At 44.6% G+C, this 20,482-nt stretch overlaps 1 protein-coding gene across 1 annotated transcript; it reads right to left on the reverse strand.

Annotated features, from left to right (window-relative positions):
• Positions 1-9,420: 9,420 nt before the first annotated feature.
• Positions 9,421-11,758, reverse strand: Ppp1r3g (protein phosphatase 1 regulatory subunit 3G). The gene has a single exon (XM_070023487.1). It carries the CDS (start codon positions 11,459-11,461, stop codon positions 10,367-10,369), a length of 1,095 nt encoding a protein of 364 aa, XP_069879588.1. The 5' UTR covers positions 11,462-11,758; the 3' UTR covers positions 9,421-10,366.
• Between the last annotated feature and the right edge of the window lie 8,724 nt (positions 11,759-20,482).

The following is a 20,482-nucleotide window of genomic DNA, read 5'->3' on the forward strand; positions in this document are numbered from 1 at the left end:
AAAAATCCACAGGAGAGCCGGGCACCGGTGGCTCACGCCTGTAATCCTAGCTACTCAGGAGGCTGAGATCTGAGGATCACGGTTCAAAGCCAGCCCAGGCAAGGAAAGTCCGTGAGACTCTTATCTCCAATAAACTACTAGAAAACCGGAAGTGGTGCTGTGGCTCAAGCGATAGAGCGCTTGCCTTGAGCTGAAGAGCTGAGGGACAGCGCCCAGGCCCAGAGTTCAAGTCCCATAACCGACAAAAAAAAAAAAAAAATTCACAGGAGTAAAGCAAGTTGAAAGCCTGTTACAAAGAAATTTGACTTGTAAAAGTGCAGAACAAATCTTCCCCTCTAAGTAAAGCCTTCGGTATTTAGCAACATCAATAGGGGGTAAGTGGATTTTTTTTCTATGTTTTTCAATGGGGTGGGATGAGAGGCCTGGCTGGTTCTTTTAAGGCTGAAACTGGTTTTCATGTTGGCTTGATTCTAGTAGTAGGAATAAAACAGTAAAATATCAAGTTTACAGAAAGCACAAAAATTTACTTAGTGACAAAATGAGCCTCCTTTTTTCAGTACAGTCAGACCTTCCATAAGCTTGGATTCCACATCCGTAGGTTCAAGCAACCATGAACCAAAACACTTTTTCTTAGCACAGGGGAATCAAACCTAGGATCTTGTGCATGCTAAGCAAGTGCTCTAGCACTATGCTACACTCAGTACAAAAATATTTGGGAAACATTATATACACAGACCTTTTTTGCTTGTCATTACTCCCTAAGCAGTACAGCATAACAACCTATTGACATGACATTTACATTGCAGTAGAAAGTAAGTAGTCTAGAGATGAACATAAATGTACAGGAGGATGTATAGGTTTTGTGCAAGGTTTTTATGTATAGGTTTTTATATAAGGGACTTGACATCACAGATTTTGGTATCCATAGATAATTCTGGAACCAGTCCTATGCAGATACCATTGTACTTCACAAAAACTGCCACTTGCTTCTTCACCAGAAGCTGAAGAAAAGGGCTCAAAGAGCAGAAGGTAACAGCCTTCCTATACTGAAGCTAATGCTCTTTTATAATTTGGGAAATCTGGTACCTAACCTACAGTTTCAAATAAAAAAGAAATCCCTTGATAAGTCTGATCCCAGACGATCAGATAGTGACAAAAGACCTTTTAGTCTTGAGGACATTTATAAATGCTCTGTGATAACCTGTGCCAGTGGTCCAAGGTGTGATCCAGAAGTCACACAGCAGCCACATTGACTGCATCATCAAGATAAGCAGATGGGTAAGGCCATATGGATGAGGCTGGGAAAGCTCACTGAGATGCTCATTACAAACAAGAAAGAGCCAATCAGAAATTCGCATGCATCCCAAGTCCAGGGATGCCTCACACTGTCAGATTGTTTACCAGTATCTTTGTGGCCTGGTTTCTATCCCTCTGAAGACATTAAGACCTTCACTTTTCAATCTTTGTAGCCTTGTTAGTACTTCAGGGAGCCAATGATGAAAATTGCTTCTTGTGTTGATGTTCATCCAGGGAGTAAAATGGATGCTGTTACTTTTTGCTCAAGGACATGGTTTCAAATCTAGAGCCCCCAAAACAACTCTTGGCAATGAATCTGACTTTGTTTACCTGGGGGAACCATTGTCACCACTGCAAAGTTGGTATCCTACTGTCTTAAAATTACAAGAATTATCGACACTAATAGAGCTAGAATTGCACAAATCAGAGTCTTTTATGACCAGCTGGTCTCAGACTGGACATGTCTAGCACACCACAGTGTGGCCCAATGACTACCTCCTCAGAATGACAAGGATTTTATCAAAAGTTCACTCAAAAAAAAAAAACAGCTTCCAAGAAACAGTATGTGTTATTCAGCTTTCTTAAAATATCAGTGATATTCATTCAAAACCTCCGGTCAGCCGGAACTTTCCTTACTTTGGGAATTTCTCTTAAATGTCTTACATGTTATTAAGGTGTTTCACTAGAACTTCATACAGATCACCTGGTGAATTCTGTTACTTCATCTGTGTTAGTTTAACAATAACATTGGTTTATTTTTTAATATTTCATTGATGTGCGTATGATACAGCACATTGGATCAGAACTATAATGCTAAAGATAAAAGTTTGGTTGTCAGTAAACTCTTCCACTTACTTAGGATTATTAATTTGCCAGGATTTGGCATACATTAAAATATTTAAAGCAAAACCTTACAGTTCTTGTGGTATTGTACAAATAGTGGTTTGTTCCAAGTACAGAAAGGAGATCTCAGTAGGTCAAGCTAGTTAAAACATTTCTTAAAAACAAATATGCTAAACATGATGTATATGTAGTCGTACCTATTTATGAGCTACACAGGAAGCAGGAGAAAAAAATCTCTGGTAATCTGGAGCAAGTGGCTCAGGAGACAGGTCTGACAGTCATAGTTCAAAGCCCAGGCAGGAAAGCCCATGAGACTTATCTCCAATAAACTACTCAGAAAAAGCCAGAAGTGGCATTGTGCCTCAAGTGGTAGAGCACTAGCCTTGAGCATGAAGAGATTTGCTAGGCCCCGGAACCAACAACAACAACAAAATCTGTAGACTCCAGGAGTACAATATGCAACTGGAAAGCATAGGGAGACTATGTCACTCAAAAAGAAAAAAAAAATGGATGGAATAGGACAAGACAGATCAGTGCATAGGGTCCAAAGGGCTGCCTAAATAACCCCCCTCCCCCCGCCACACACACACACACACACACACACACACACACACACACACACACACACACACACACACACACACACACACACACACACACACACACACACACACACACACACACACACAGGGGCTCCTGTGAGCAGATTGTATGCACAGATACCAAAAACTTTCAACTTTCAAGAGTCTGCAGTTCCAATTTAATGAAAAAAGCAGGAAGCCATGCCTTTAAATGCTAGCTTTTGCAAGAAATCAAATAGGCCAGCACTTTTGGCCCAGCCACTGCTCAATGAGAACCCACACGTAGCATTAAAATGGGCAGAGAAGCCAGCTGGGTCCTCAGCAAAGGCACAGACTCCTGAAGGACCTTGACACTAGAATCCTAACCAGCCTCTGTACAAACATCTGACCCAGAAATGTGTTTCCAGTCCTGACTAAACAACAACAACAAAAAAAAAAAAACCTTTTCCTCTCTGTCTTCGTCTGCCCACTGCCATTACTACTACAGAATTTAAACTACTCAATCTACCTCTTCCTTCCCCAGAGTAACTGTTTACTTGCATAACTAGAATATGAGTCTGTTTTTACTTTCTGTTTTGAGACAAGGTCTTGCTGTGTAACCTAGATGCCTGGAACTGCAATCCTTCTGTCTCTTGCTCCTGAGTGCTAGGATGATAAGCAGGCACTGTTATGTATGGCAGGAATAATGCTGAATATATTTGATGAGGAGTGATGAGGATGGATACCTGTTGTGGACCTGCATGAGCCATTGGTCCCTGTCTAAAGGCATCTGACTGCATTGTTGGAGAGAACAGCCGGCCTCTGTAGAGGATTCAGAAAATGAGCACGTGCTGGAATGTACAAGAGCAAAGGGATAGACAGAGAAAATGCCAAGGAATTTGGGTCTGAATAAACCTCAGAGGGAAAATTAAATGTTAGAGCAAGAAAAACAGGAGATATCCATTGTAGGACTAGGAGGTGAACCCAAAGGGGAGGGTTCCCTGGATCCTGGTTTGTAGAACATCTTCATAAATAAGAACCAGTGTCCAGGTAGGCCCCAGAAATGGACAACTTCAAAAGTCAACCATCCTTTGTCTTCCAGGCCTGCCTCTTCCTGGCAGTGAGATCCTAGGCAAGAAGTGTATTTAAAATTCATATTTCCTCATCCACAGGCTGGAGCTAAAAGCATATCTCTCTACCTTGCAGAGTTGCTGTAAGGATTTGAAGTACAAAACACAACATTCTTCCACTGGGTTAACGGTCTTATGTTGATCATTCTAGAGACTGTATGAGACAGTTTAAGGGATATTGAAAGTGACCAAACCTGCATTCTTCCCTTAATTGCAATCTATTTAGCACTATACTGAAGGCATGTGTGTTATGTGCCAATAGCTTTACAAAGTCTACATTGGAAATTACAAGGAGACAAAGTGGAGCAACGGGAAGGGAGTACAATTCAGAAGGAGAATCACTGCCTGAAGATCAGAGACAGTAGGCAAGGGACTTGGAGCTGCTCTGACAATAAAGGTTACCACCAAGCAAAGGAACTGTGGCTGTGTGCTCCAACATCAAAGACAGAATGACTTCAAGGAGAGAGCAAGCCAGGAAATTGTTGCAGTCACTGAGTATTCAAATGTTTTTCTTTCATGCAATTGTTTTTTTTACCATATTTATAAGATGATTTCTTTGTTGCATTGTATATCCCTCCCCCATGACATAACCTCTGCTTTCACTGTATTTATGGAAGGGAAGGATGGTTAGCAGCACATGAGCTCAGTCCACAGAACACTAGTACAGATGTTTAGTATCTTGTCTAAAACTCTTGAAACCAGCAGTGATTTAGACTTACATTTTCTTTTTTCCATTTTAACAATCTCTTTGAGGAAGTAGCACTGTGGCTCAAGTGGAAGAGCACGAGCCCTGAGCTGAAGACCTGAGGGACAGCACCCAGGCCCAGAGTTCAAGTCCCACAGCCAGCCAAAAAAAAAGAAAGAAAAAAAGAAAAAAATCTCTTTGATATGTATAGTGATCTTTCCTGGGAACAGGACTCAAGTATAAACTCTAACTTCACCATGTTTCATATATACGTCACACATGTAGTTTGAAGGTCATTTTACCTAGTGTTTTTTCATGTGCCTGATTTCTCCCTAGGACATGGCACATGTGATCACAGGTGGAATTTCTCATGTTTGGAATCATTTCAGTATTCAAAAACTTCAAATTCTAGCTGGGCACCAGTACCTCACATCTGTAATCCTAGCTACTCAGGAGGCTGAGATCTGAGGATCGAAGTTCAAAGCCAGCCCAGGCAGGAAAGTCCGTGAGACTCTTACCTCCAATAAACCACTGAAAACAGGAGTAGAATAGTGGCTCAAGTGGTTGAGTGCTAGCCTTTAGCTGAAGAACTGAAGGGCAGCATTCAGGCCCAGAGTTCAAGCCCCATGACCACCAAAAGAAAAAAAAAAAGCTTCAAATTTTGGAGCTTTTTGAATTATCACATGAGGGATGTCCAACTTGTATCTAATACCATCTCCCCAACAGTTCAGTGATCTCTTTTAAAGTACCAGGTGGATTTTTCTTATTAAGATAGAACTTTGTTTCTGCAGGTTTTTTAGGTGAGACATGCACAGAGGAAAATAATGCCATGCAGCTGGGAACCAAATAAAAAGTAAAATAAATAAATAACCTCTATGATTGAAAAGACATTTTCAAATCACTGGTTGTTAACTATACTGTTAAGACTCAGGGAGAAAATGAAAACTGGGTTTTAGACTATAGTAGTTCTCAGTTTAAATAAATACTGTCACATCCACATTCACAGAAATCTGTTACTTCTGTCTGATGTTCCACGTCACATATTTCAAGCAAATCCTGATTTTTTTTTTTTGCAGGTCCTAGGGCTTGAACTTAAGGCCTGGGCACTGTCCCTGAGCTTCTTTTTGCTCAAGGCTAGAACTCTACCACTTGAGCCACAGTGCCTCTTCCAGCTTTTACTGCTGAGGAATAGATCCCAGGGCTTCATGCATGCTAGGCAAGCACTCTACCACTAAGCCACATTCCCAGCCCTCAAGCAAATCTTAAAAGAAACTCAGCTGGATGCTAGTGGTTTACATCTGTAATCCTGGTGACTAAAAAGGCTGAGATCTGAGGATGAAGGTTTGAAGCTAACTGAGGCAGGAAAGTCTGGGAGATTCTTATCTCCATTAATCACTTAAAAAACAAACAAAAAAAAAAACCAGAGGTGGAGCTGTGGCTCGAATAATAGAGTGCTATCCTGGGCAAAAAGATCAGGGACAGTGCCCTGAGTTCAAGCCCCAGTACTGGCAGAGGGCAGGGAGACAAGCAGAAGGAAAGAGAAAGGGAGAGAGAGAGGGAGGGAGGAAGGGAAAAGGAGAGGGTGAGGGAGGGGGACAGGTGAGAGAAACAACAAAAGCAAAAGAGAAATAGAGATAGAAGAGAGAAATCCTCTCTTGGGTTGTTCCTACTCCTCACTAAAAACACATGCCACCAGTCATGCTTAGCCAAGTGATCTTTTCAGTCATAATCAGGGGACAGTGCACTAAAGGGATGCACAAATGAGTTAAAAATTTGAAAAAAAAATCTCATCTCTTAAAATATACAAAACATGTTTGGCCAAAAGCTGAACTTTGGAAAACCTATGAAGTAATGCATGAGAATCTAACACTTAATGTTTCCAAGCTGAAATGAGTGACCAGATCCCAGGTGGACAGGGAATTCCCTTGTACCTGGATCAGGGTGAAAAGATAGAAGAAGAAGGTGGAGGGAGGGTCACAATGGAAACTCTTGTCCACTCCTCCAGGAGAAAAATCCCATGCTCTCAAGTAGAGGTTTATGGGTAACAATAGCTGTCCCACTTCCAGTTGCCATGGAAGGCTGCCTGAGCCATGGTGCTTGCTGCTTCTGGATAGATGCCCAATCTTCAGAACTCAATGGGCTCCCCCAGGTCCACTGCCCACTCTGCAAGCAGGGCTGTGGCCTCCCTTGGCATCTCTTAGAATAGGCTGCTCATCTAGCTTCACAAATCTAGGGTTCTCCAGGAAGATACTTCAGGCTTCTAGCCATTGCTTTGGAAACTTTCTAGAGGAGAACATACATTTCATTCAAAATATGCCCTTGTTTCTTTTGCTTTTTGGTGTACTGAGATTTGAACTCAGGGCTTTGCACTTGGTAGGCAGGCACTCTACCACTGAGCCATACACCCCAGCCTATGATATGTGTGTTTTTATTTCTTTCAGGAAATATACTTTTAAGTATTTTTTGACTCTGGTAAATGTTGAAGTAATTTTAAAAACAAAAACAAAACCTAGCCAAGTGCTGATGGCTCAAGCCTGTAATCATAGCTACTTAGAAGGCTGAGATCTGAGGGGCCTGGTTCAAAGCCAGCCCAGGTAGGAAAGCTTTATCTCCAATTAACCACCAAAAATCTAGAAGTAAAGCTGTGGTTCAGGCTGGGAAGGTGGCTCAGTGGTTGAGTGCTTACCTTGCCTGCATGAGGCCCTGGGATCGATTCCTCAATACCACATAAGCAGAAAAAGCCAGAAGTGGCACTGTGGCTCAAGTGGTAGAGAATTAGCCTTGAGCTGAAGAACTCAGGGAAAGCATCCAAGCCCAGAGTTCAGGCCCCAGGACCACCACCACCAACAAAAAAAGTTGTGGCTCAAAGTAGTAGAGCACTAGCCTTGAGCAAAAAAAAAGCTCAGGGACAGCCTCCAGGCCCTGAGTTCAAGCCCCATAACTGACAAAAAAAAAAATTAAACTATTTTAACATCCTTTATATTATTACATAATGTTTGCTATGGGCTGACGAGTATACCTCAGTGGTACAATACTTGTCTACTGAAGACCTGGCTTTGATCCTCAGCATCAAAAAAGATAAATGGGTGAAATGAAAACATCTGCTAGAAGTCTCTAAGGAAAAGCTGACACTGTATAAAATAAAATGAATATTTAAAAGATTGTGTAAAGCTAGGTGCCTGCTGTAATCAGAGTTATTTGGGAGGACAAAGTTTGAAGCCAGCCTGGGCAAAAAGTGTCCAAGATGCTTTCTCAATCCATAGCTGTATACAATGGTGCGTACCTGTCATCCTAATTGATAAAGGAAACTGATCAAGAGGATTATAGAGTTAGGCCAGCCCCAGCTGAAAGTCACTCATCTCCATGGAAGGAAGCCAGACATGGTGGCATTCCTGTCATCACAGCTATGACTGGAAGCCTAAAATAGGAAAATCACAGTCCAGATGTGCATCAGGTTAGGAAGCAAGACTTTATATAAAAATAAACGTTGCAAAAATGGGAGGTGGGGGCTGAGGATGTGGCTCAAGTGGTAGAGGGCCCACAATGTAAGCACTAGGCCCTGAATTCAAAGCCCCTCTACTGCCAAATATATATATATATATATATATATACACACATATATACATATATATGTATAAATGTGTACATATATATATATATATGTTGTAGCAAGAATGTATAAGACCTGGGCTCCATCCCTGATACTAAAGCCATAATAAAATAAGAAAGATGAAGGCAAAGAAATATCTGGCAAGTTTAGTTCAGTGCTAATTTATTTCAGTTATAGAGGTCCATTATAGGTTTTAGATAAAAAGCAGCTGGTACACTCTGCCCACACCCCACTCTTACACATACTACAGTAATCATTGTCCTTCCAGTATCTTAAGACTAGCAGGAATAACAAAACAGCTTTGCCTTTGCACAAAGGATATTTAGTTCAAGTGGCAAAATTGATTAAAAGGGTAACTGGCTAACTCAGCATGTAGTATTAAAAACACTAATCAGGAGCTGTGCTCTGGTGGCTACTTGGAAAGCTGAGACCTGAGGATTGCTGTTCGAAGCCAGCCCAAGCAGGAAAGTGTGAGACTCATATCTCCAATTAATCACCAGAAAACTAAAATTGGTGCTCTGTCTCCAAGTGGTAGAATGCTAGCAGGGACAGTGCACAGGCTCTGAATTCAAGCCCCAACTGACAAAAAAAAAAAAAAATACTAAGCAGGGTTAGCATACCTTCAATAAGGGATAGGACAGAAAATATACACTTTGCAATATGGTTTCTGTTGCATCTAGGTAACTCTGCCACAGCAGGATGAGAAGAGCCACTGAGATTTCCTATGTGAGCACACCTAACTGTGTCCAGCAAGATTTTATTTATGGATGTTCAAGTTTAAATTTCACATATCTATGCCATAAAATAACAATAGTCTTTTGAATTTTTTCAACTGTTTAAAAATACCATTTATAGGTCTTTGGTCTTGCAAAACAGTCTTTGAATTTAGCTATAGGCTGACTCCTTTCTCTAGAATAATGATTTAAAAAAAAAAAAAAACCTACCTCCTGGCTACCACCCCCAAAGTAATTGTGCTACAAAATAGGAAAACTTAAAAAGATAAAAATGGTACATTGATGAAGGGGTGAATGGTGAGGGGTGAATAAATGAAGTCCTTACACTCAGGGGTGAATAAATGAAGTCCTTACACCTGAACATGTCATCTTGGAACCACAGAAACCAACAGTGAATGGAGAAGACAATCCTGTCCCTTGTGCCTCTGGCCCTTTGGTGCAAGGTGCCATCTGGCTCTGGGCAGCATTTACTTGCTGAGCATGCTTCATTATCCATCAAGTCACCACTACTGATGGCTCTCAGAGGCACAAAGAGCCACCCTCCCATCCCCCACCCCCTGCACTTGGAGTCGAGCCTGTTAAGGCCAAGCTTCTCTGACTGCTAATGGCCCAGAGTTTAGCAGCTATGTGCTCAATCTTCACAGAGGAAGTTGGGACTTGGGAAGCTCTTGCAGCTCACAGCTAAAGCCTACTTTGTTACTCTGGTATTTTAATTCACTAAACATCTTATTAAAACAAGGGACAGGACACCTTTTACAAAATACTTTAAAGAACATTTTCACCCAGTATGGGGAGTTGGAGCCATTAAGCACAACAGAGTAGGGCTAGACGGAAAGAAATCTGTAAAATCTGCCATTTAACAGTTGCTAAAGTGTAGGTATCACATTGGCTGATAAGGCTTGACTTCCAAGGCCTCCCAAAGGTGGTAAAAATACAAAGTACCAAACAGTAGGTTAGCATGTGCGAGTGATCTTTACTTCTGAACAGGTTATTTGTAGACAAATGCACAAGTAAATAACTTCAAGATTGGGCAAAAGCTTCAAGATCACAATTAAAAGACAGGCTGACCCAGCTCCCACCCAAATTTCTTTGAAAACTAGGCTACAGTCCCGTGAACGCACCTTCCCTCCCTAGAACCCTTTGTCCTTTCTTTACAGCTGTCCATACAACATCTCAATTTAACACAAGTCAGAGCTGTGCTGTGGGCTCAGGATTTGTAGAGAGCTGCTGGGGCGGGGGCTTGAAGGCGTAAGGGATCTCTTTCCTTTCTAAAGTAGGTTGGGGATTCTGGAAGTCATCGAGATAGCTTGGTAAAAGAAGACTGAGCACAGATTCGGAGCATTCCCCAGACCCTCGGTGCTGGCTCACCCTTTCCCTCCAAGGTCCACTCACTCCACATCCGTTGGCACAGCGAAGTTTCCCAACAAGTCGTTCCAACTCTCGCCTGATCATCCTAGGGCTGCTCACCCCCCTTGGCCGCGATCCCTGAAGCGACCCCCATCTGGCCTTCAAAGAGGGTCTGGGGAGCGCGCATAGAACAGCGTGTAGTTCGCCCCCGCGTTGTTGTCCCAGTACTCTCCCTGCTGACATCGGTAACAGACAGCGAAATGAACAGCGACGCCGCGCACGTCCACGTCCTCCCCTTCCCTGGGCTGCAGACCCGGAGGCAGGCTGAGTGAGAAGTGGAAGCGCTCGAAGGCCGCCTCTTCCTCCACGTCCCCAGACTCGGATCTAGAGACCCCCGATGGCGCCTCTGGTGGCCGTGTCTGAAGCAGCTCGGCGGGCACATCCAGGAAGGAACGCCACTCGGTGAAAGTGTAGCGCACGGTCACTGTCCTGGGTCCCGGACAACTGATCACCCGACCAGCGCCCGTCACCTCCGTGCCCACAGAAGCCGAGCACTGCACGCGCTCCAGGCACACGCGCTGCCGCCGCAGGCGCTCAGCTGCGGCGCTGGGCCCGGGGAGCTGGAAGAGGGGTCGGAGCCGTGGCAGCGCCCGGAGCGGGGCGGGCGCCGTGGCCGCCGCCAGCAGCCCCCCGAGCTGCTCCAGGTCCTTGGAGCGCACCGGGAAGCTGCGGAGGCGCGAGAGCACGGCGGGCGGCACCTGCGGCTCCTCGGAGTCGCTGAAGTGCTTCACGCTGGCCAGGCTCAGCCCCAGCGAATCGGCGAACTGCACCCGCTTCTTGCACTTGGAACAGCAGAGGTCCGGGCCGTGCAGCGCGCCGTCCGCTCGCTCTTCGCCCCCAGCGTCCGGCCGCAGGGCCAGCAGCTGGCGCTGCTGCTGCAGAAACTTGGCCGCCTGCAGGATGGGGTCCTCCGGCAGGGAGAAGGAGCGCGCGCGGGGCCGGCGGCAGGGCGCCTCCTCCTGCTCCGGGACAGCGATCTCGGCCTTCGAGGACAAATCTGCGTCCAGCTGGGAGTCTGGGCTCGGGACCTCCGAAGGGTCACTCTCCACGAAGGGGACCTCCGCGGCGGGCGGCTCCGCGGCGGGCGGGGGATCTCCAAGTAGTGCAGGGCTCGGTGCTTCTGATCTCGGCAGCTGCGCCTCGGGGGCCTCCATGGATACCACCTGGCCCCGAGACCGGCCCTGGTGCGAATCCATGGCTTAAAGAGCCTCTGGAAACTTCTCTCATTGGGCGGTGGAAGGGGCGCCCAGCGCCCGCTGGGGCTCGCCCTCCCTGCCCCCGTGGGCCTATGGAAGGCAGCTCTGCCCCGGGAGCTGCAGCTTTTAGCGGCTGCGACTCGTGACGGAGGAGGGTAGTGCGGGGCTGGGGCTGGCTCTGGAGTTTAACTTGCCCGCAGGGGAGGGTCAGGGGCGGGGAGGAGCCGCCGCCCCAACACCTGGAAGCGAGTTCCCGAGGGCTAGTGGAAAATGAGAAGACTTTCCGAAAGACGCAGGTTCCCTGACACTCCCCCCCCCCCAACTCACCCCCCCCCCATGGGGCCCGAGTCGGCCTCACCTCTGCAGAGTCCCAGATAAACAATTTAGCTCAACTTTCAGAGATGAGAACGTGGACAAAGGGCTGATCGGTCTGCCGGCCGGAGGAGGGTGGTCCCCAGCAGCCTCCCCCCGCTGTGAGCCCGGGGCGTCCTGAGCGTTGGGAGCGAGGGGGCTGGAAAGCGGCAGATCGGTGCGGCCTCCCGAAAGCTTGGGACTCCAGTCCCAAACTTAGGGACTCCAGTCTGCAGTTGGCCCCTCGGCGCTTCTGAGGGGTTGGGCTGGGGATCGCGCGGAGCCCACGCGGCTGACAGCTGAGTGCGGCCGGAGGTCATTCGTGCTTCGCCAGCGAGCACGTCCCAGTCCCTCCCCGCCGCCTCGACCCGCCTGCCCGCCCTTCCCGCCGCTCTGCCCGGGGTGGGGAAGGAGAAGAGGCCCTGCTGGGGCCCGTGCACCACCTCCCTTGCGGCTAGTAGCCTTCTTGGCTCCCAGCGCACCATCTCCCTCTTCAGCGCCTGACACTCTAGCTCAGGCCTTGATTGTCAGACCTCCTAAGTGGACTGCAGGGTTGTGTTTTGTTTTGTTTTGTTTTGTGTTCTGTGCGCGTCCTGGGGCTTGAACTCAGAGCCAGGGTACTGTCTTTGAACTATTTTGCTCAAGGCTAATCCTCTACCACTTGAGCCACAGCTCCAGTTCAGGCTTTTTGGAGATAATTGGGGATGAGTCTCATGGGTTTTCCTGCTTGGGTGGCTTTGAACTAGTCCTCAGATCTCAGCCTCTCTCAGTAGCTAGGATTACAGGTATGAACTGTTGCCAGTCTTGGTTGCAGGGTTTTGTTTTTTGTTTTTCTTTTATTTGTTATTGTTATGATAAAGGTAATGAACAGAGGGGTTGAAGTTATATAAGTCAGGTAAAAAGTACATTTTTTTTTACAGTTAATGTCACTCCTTTCCTTGTTCTCTCCCAGTTTTTCTCTCCCATCTCCACCCACAAGTTGTATAATTCATTTTCAACATAGTGTCCAATGCTGCATTGGTTCACCCTTTGTCCTTCTATTTGGTCAGAGTTTTTAAAGCTACCTTTTGTCTTGATCAACTTCACTGTCATCTGCATCACTAGGGGAAACACTACTGCTAGTTTGTAGTGTGACTTAAATCCCCACAATCACATAGAAGTTTTGCCCACTGCCAATCAGCATGGGCTGGGTGGTGTCATGAGAAAGTTGGGGTCTTGCTCATCATGATGTGACCCCTGTGGACTAAAGTAATTTCACCTCATCTTCAACACAAGGCTTATATAAAAGTACCAGATCTACTTGGCCTACCTTCCTGGACCAATTTCAGTATTTGGGGAAGAAGCCTGGTTTTGGGGCCTCATGTCTGTAATCCTAACTACTTGGAAGGCTGAGAATGGCACTTCACGAAAGAACATTTTAAAATTGCACAAAGAGAGGTACTAGCTGTAATCCTAGCTATTTGGGAGATAGAGAATAGAAGGAACAAAGTTTGTAACTACCATGAGCAGAAAAGTTTCGGAGACCCCTTTTTAACCCACAGCTGGGTACAGTGGTACATGTCTGTCATCCTAAACTATCTGAGACGCTAGGAGGATCAAGGTTCCAGACCAGCCCCAGCAGAAGAGGCTGCAAGACTGCATCTCAATGGATAAAAACTGGACATGGTTGTGGGTCATTCAAGTTAGGATGGGAAGCCTAAAACAGACAGATCATGGTCCAGGCTCACCCATGGCAGGAAGAAAGACCCTATCTCAAAAATAACCAGTGCCAAAAAGAACTAAAGGCATAACTCAGTTGTAGAGTGCCTGTCTGGTAAGCACAAGACCTTGAGTTCAAACTCTAGTACCACCAAGACAAAACAAGAAAAAGTTGGAGTAAAATATTTTTTATATTTTAGTGGTAAATGTAAACATACTAATTTAAAGACAAACAGGACTTCAAAAACATTTTGAGGTTGGGTTGACCCTTTAGGCTACTGTTGTAAGGTAAATCATCCCAGAAGCCACATTTCAAAATATAATTCTATATATATATTGGAGTCTTTATTATACAGTTAACAGGCTGCAGGCCGCCATTTGTTACAAAGGCCTGCAGTACACAAATACAGTAACACAGTTAGGAAACATGCTAAAGAGGAAATAAATAACAAAAACAGTACCAACAAACCAATTCAGCTCCAATGGAGAGCTGAACTGAGACGCCATGACTGGAGATGAGCCAGGAAACAGGACACAAGACACAATCACAGAGACACACATGGCATGGAGTGCTGTTGGCTGGGCTGGTTGGAAGCCTAAATAGGTCAGTGCAGGGGGCAGATCCTCAGGAAATTCCTAGTCCGGGCACTGGACTGACAGATTCAGTTACCAATCAGCCAAGTACCTGCCCCTGCCTCCAGGGGTCCAGGCACTAAGTCATGCCTGGGAGGCAGGTGATGGTGGGATGGGGTGGGGTTTCTTTCCCCCAACATGAAGACAAGATGCTATCCACCATGTGGTCAATATGGCACCTGTGTTGACTTGATTCTAGAAAAGGTACTAGAGGAGGCAAGTGACTCAGCTGGAACACAGAATTTAAGAAGACATCCATCACTGTCAGGGCTATACAAGTATCTGGTCCCTACCCTTATGGACCTCTCAATAGACTAAAGGAGGTCAACACTAATTCAAACTCAGCCACTGTAGATGCTATGGAAAGACCATCAGAGCCCATTAAAGGCTATATGTAGGAGCAGGAAGCGGGATCATGGTTGACCCTGGTAGGATCGTGGTTGAAGACAACAGGCAAAGAAAGATATCAGACTCCATCTTAATGAACACACTGGGTTTGATGGTGCATGTCTGAAATCCAAGCTATATGGGAATGTAAATAAGAAGAATAGAAATCTGTGCTAGGCTAGAGGAAAATCTCAAGACTATATTTTAAAAATAATTAGAATTTTTAAAGGACCAGGGACATGGCTCATGTGGTAGAGCACCTGCCTAACAAGCAAGCATGGGGCCCTGAATTCCAACTCCAGTAACAAAACAAACAAAAACCTAGAAGAGCAAGGAAGGCCAGCTATCCAGCTTTGACTAGTAGGAGGCATTGCATGGTTTTGAATTTTAAAAAATTTTGAATTCTGAAAAGATCATTCTGAATACAGAATAATGAGTTGATTGCTTGGGGTGTAGAAATAATGGGGGCAAACCTAATAGGAGATACTCCAATCATTGAAGTGAAGGGTGATCATACTCACATTGAAAGATGGTTGTGGGGCAAATAGATTTGAGAGATATTTAGGAGGAAAATCCAACATGGTGCACTCTGGACCCAGGAGAAGCCCCTTTGGATTTGGACTTGAACTGGGTAACACAGTAGCAAGTAATTGGAGCTGGGATTGCCAAGAGAGAAAAGCTGTTCTTTCTGATATCAAATGGTACCTTGTTGTATAGTTAGATTTTGGGGTAAATATGACAAAATACCTAATATGAATAACTGAGAAAGGGTTTTGGGGGTGCGGTCATGGGGCCTGAACTCTGGGCCTGGGCGCTGTCCCTCAGCTCTTCAGCTCAAGGCTAGCACTCTACCACTTGAGCCACAGCGCCACTTCCGGCTTTTTTTCTTTTTGCTTATATGGTGCTGAGGAATTGAACCCAGGGCCTCAGGCATGCAAGGCAAGTGCTCTACCACTGAGCCACCTTCCCAGCCCCGAGAAAGGGTTTGTTTAGCTTATGATTTTAGAAGTTTTAGTCCAAGGTTAGCTGGAAGTGAGGCAGAATAGTAGGGTGGTAGGAAAGGGAGGCAAAGGCTGCTCACCTCCTGGCAGCCAAGAAGCAGAGAACCATAACAGGAAGGAGCCAAGGATAAGACTTCCTCCAAGACTGGCCCATCTTTAGTGATCCATTCCTTCAACCCCACCTTCCACCCCAACCGAATAATCTATTCAAACTTTGAATCCACCCATGGATGAAATCATTCATTAGGACAAAGCCCTGACAGTACCCTATCACTGAAATGGAAAACCTACAGTTTATTTACAGTTCAGCCAACTATGAATAGGAAGATTCTTGTTTCACACCTGCCTCCCTGAGAATAGAGTTAAATATAGAAATAAATATTGGATAAAGAAGCCGAGTGGAGCCACATGGTGGAGCCACATGTGGTGGTGCATGCCTGTAATCAGTCTGCAGATGCATCATCAGCCTTCGTAGCTCTTCATAGGGCAAATATTCAGAAAGTGATGAAGATCACAAAGGCTGAGGAGATCAAGGGCTGGCACCCCCGCACACCTTCCACCCTCCCTGCCCTGAGCTGCCCAATAAGCTCACAGAACCTGCAAAGTAAAATATTAATTTAATTTTTTTGAAAGAATGGAGTTTTTCTTGTTTAACCACTTTGGAAAGCAGTATGGAGGTTCCTCAAAAGACTCCACATAGAACTCCCCTATGACCCAGCAATCCCACTTTTGGGCATTTACCCAAATGATCACAAACAAGGCTATACTAAAACTACCAGCACAACTATGTTTATCACAGCATTATTTACCATAGCTAAGATATGGAACCAACCCAGATGCCTCTCAGTAGATGAATGGATCAAGAAAATGTGGTATATATATATATATATATATATATATATATATATATATATATATATATATATATATATATACACACACACACACACACACACACACACACACACACACAATGGAATTCTATGCCTCCATCAGAAAGAATGACATTGCCCCATTTGTTAGGAAATGGAAAGACTTGGAAAAAATTGTATTAAGTGAAGTAAGCCAGGCCAAAGAAACATAGGTCCCATGGTTTCCCTTATTTGCAATAACTAGTATATGTCTAGGACAAGCAGAAAAGGTCAAAAGCTATGTACATATGACCATATAAGATAATGTTAAGTGAAATGAACCCCAAGATAGAGACACAACTTGTTTTTTCTTTCTTGCTATTGTTTTTAACGTATTTAACATGTACTATATGATTTTTTTTGTTTCTTTTGTATGTTCTTTCCCCATGGTATAACCCCTGTTTTCACTGTATTTGATAAGTGCCCTGAATCTTGTATATACATTTTTCTAATTTGGAGAAGAGAAGAGAAATAACAAAATGTTGAAATAAGGATATAGGTTGGTGCATTGTAACAATGAGATGTTGAAAATGAACTTTACAACTTGTGGAGGAGGGGAGTATTGGGGAGGTGGGGAGGGATGGTAGGGGAAAAACAAAGGAGGAGGTAACAATACACAATAAGAAATGTACTCATTACCTTACTCATGTACCTGTAACCCCTCTGTGCACTATTTTTACAATAAAAAAAAACCACAAAAAATGGAGTTTCTGTCCTTCTGATATCAAAAGCTCACCCATTAGACTCTTGCACAGTCCCAAGTGAAGACTTGGTGGTTTTGACAGACACTGGCTTGAGTTACTTAAGTAACCACTACCATCATGGTCCATGTGTCAGAAGTGCTATCTATAGTTCAACCAGTGGGAGACTAGAAACAACATAACACACATCCTCCAAAATTAATGACTTAAAGTCAATTAAAATCAAGTGAAGTTTGAGGATGGAATTACCCACCTTCACCTATTTTTATTATACCTTAATAGATCTAACAGCTCAGAAGAAGAGGGGGAGAGCCTGGGGTTTGAAAGGAATGGAAAGGGTTACTGTTTTTTCAGCAGCATGAGGGTCAAGTGTGTGGTCAAGTGTGTCACTTGAGGCCCAAGGGAACTGTGGGAACCCCTGCCTTGCCTCCTGTGTACCTTGTGGAAGCCATAATGTTCTCTGGCCTTCATCATACATTCTACTCTGGGACACTTCTCTTCCAGGCCTCCACCCTGAAACAGGGGCTTGGGTCTGTGTTGGATCTTAATATGGGTGGTTAGGAATGGTTCTGCTTTCAATTATGTGAAAGCCATACATACTCTATAGCAATTGCACTTCAGATTTTGAATGCAGATCTTCCCAATGCTCATGAAGGGGAAACAATGAATTCCTTATAGCAGACTGTATTGTTAAACTAGGACCTGTAGCTGGGAAGGTGGGTTAAATGCATTTTCCACTTACTACAGTGCCAACACACAAGGTGCTTCTCAGGACCCCACTGGAAGTCAAGCAGCTTCTGTAGTTAAATGATACATCTTGGAAAAATAATTTTTTGAGATTTAGACCAGGTAGTCTACCCCAGAAATGTGTTTAGACCTACTGCAAATATCATGTGCTTCAGCTGCTAAATGACCCGTGGTATGCAGTGATTCCTAGTTTTGAGTCAAGGGTTGGGTATGAGAATGGAGACTTATGTAGCTCAAACTAGTCTTGAGGGCTGGGAAGGTGGCTCAGTGTTAGAGTGCTTGTCTTGCATGCATGAGGCCCTGGGTTTGATTCCTCAGCACCACACAAGCAGAAAAAGCCAGAAGTGGCACTGTGGCTCAAGTGGTAGAGTGCTTGCCTTGAGCTGAAGAGCTGAGGGACAGTGACCAGGCCCAGAGGTCAAGCCCAGGACTGGCAAAAAACAAAACAAAACAAAACAAAACTAGTCTTGAACTCATGATCCTCCTGCCTCAACTTCCTGAGTGCTGGGATTACAGGTATGAGACACTGGCTTCAGAGAGTTCTAGTTTTGCTAATTGTTCTGGTTACATAATAAACCACCCCAAACATAGTTGTTTATTAAAATATTATTTTCCCCTCATGAATCACTAGCAAGTTGAACAGGGTTCCCATGTGGACAGGTTATGGTTTTTCTTTTTCTGTATGCAGAAGCTAAAGGGCTGGAGCTGAAATCTTTCTGATCACCAGGTCTGGGGTGTGGCCTGGGAAGTGAAGTCACTGGAAAGGAACTTCGCCTTTTGTACTCAAACCAGAAATAGCACGTAGGTGACATACCACGATGATGTTGAATGTAACGATGATGTTGAATGTAACTTCTTCAAACCCCTCCTTAGTATTTCTAGCTCAAATTTTTGTCAGATCTCCAAAGGTCTCAGTCAGCTCACAGGCCACCCGTGTGTAACCTGGAGTAGTTCAGCTGCTTACTTGACCAGGCTGCCCAACACCAAAAATATGAGTGAATATACTAAAAATCTGGACTATTTGTCAGATTACCAACCAAGTCTGCTAAAGCCAGATTTAGGCCATTATATTAGACATTTCTCCATCTGCTCTGCTCTCTTGCACATAGGCAGAGCAAGTGGAGAATGGAAGGATAGAGAATTTCCAGGTATCATGGCAGAATGGCCAATGACAAGGTTTTGGAACAACCCAGAACTAGAAGACTGCAGTTTCTCCTCTGACTTTGTCATTAAGCAGCACTGGTCTTTTAATTTTAGGTGCCAATGATACATAAAGAGTTTGGACCTAAATGGTCAGGATAATATGCAATCTCCTATAATATTTACCATGCTTTGCTAACATGCTGAGAAACCTCTCAGACCCACCCACTTCTCTAGGGCTTCATTTGTTATATGTGAAGGTCTGGGAATAGACATAAAAATATCCACAGTTGCCAGGCACCAGTGGCTCAGGCCTGTAATTCTATTCAGGAGGCTGGGATGTAAAGGTGGAGGTTTGAAGCCAGCACAGGCAGGAAAGTCTGTGAGACTCCAATTAACCACCAAAGGAAAAAAAAGCCAGAAGTAGAGTTGTGGCTCAAGAACAGAGCACTAGCCTTGAGCAAAATAGCTCAGAGACAATACCCAGACTGAATTCAAGCCCCAGGACCAGCAAAAAATAAAGATAAATCCACAGCAAGTAGAATTTGCCTCTCTCCTATTTTCTATCTTTTATAAATTTAATTCTCAAACCCAGCCACAGACCCTAAGAGAATAAAAGGGAAAATAATCTCTTCTCTCAAACTATATGTAGTATGTCAAGGAACTTAAAAATGTTTTTTTTTTTTTGGTCGGTCATAGGGCTTGAACTCTGGGCCTGGGCGCTGTCCCTCAGATCTTCAGCTCAAGGCAAGCACTCTACCACTTGAGCTACAGCACCACTTCCAGTTTTCTGCTGGTTTATTGGAGATAGGAGTCTCACGGTCTCTCCTGCCTGGGCTGGCTTTGAACCGCGATCCTCAGATCTCAGCCTCCTGAGTAGCTAGGATTACAGGCGTGAGCCACCAGCGCCTGGCTCTTAAAAATGTTTAAAATGTGTAAAAGAACAGAAGCACTCCAGCAACAATTCCTCAAATTCTTTTTTAGCTTTTGGAAACAGATTAGTTTGCTTAAGTGTTAAAGTCCTGGTGATTTTTTATTTTTAAGGATTTCAATACGGCAACGGAAACTTCCAAGAAAAATGCCTTGAAGGGATCAAGTTCTATAGCTCCATAGGTCCTGTTTATCAATCTAACTGATGCTGGGCAAAAGAACAAACTGGGCCGGGCGCTGGTGGCTCACGCCTGTAATCCTAGCTACTCAGGAGGCTGAGATCTGAGGATCGCGGTTCAAAGCCAGCCCGGGCAGGATAGACCATGAGACTCCTATCTCCAATAAACCACCAGAAAACCGGAAGTGGTGCTGTAGCTCAAGTGGTAGAGCGCTCGCCTTGAGCTGAAGAGCTAAGGGATAGCACCCAGGCCCAGAGTTCAAGCCCCATGACCGACAAAAAAAAAAAAAAAAAAAAAAAAGAACAAACTGGCCAAGAATTTGAAAACAAAACAAAATATGACC

The sequence above is a fragment of the Dipodomys merriami genome, unplaced genomic scaffold (genome assembly GCF_024711535.1).
Source record: "Dipodomys merriami isolate MVZ:Mamm:240054 unplaced genomic scaffold, mDipMer1.0.p SCAF_16, whole genome shotgun sequence".
Taxonomy (NCBI): Eukaryota; Metazoa; Chordata; class Mammalia; order Rodentia; family Heteromyidae; genus Dipodomys; species Dipodomys merriami.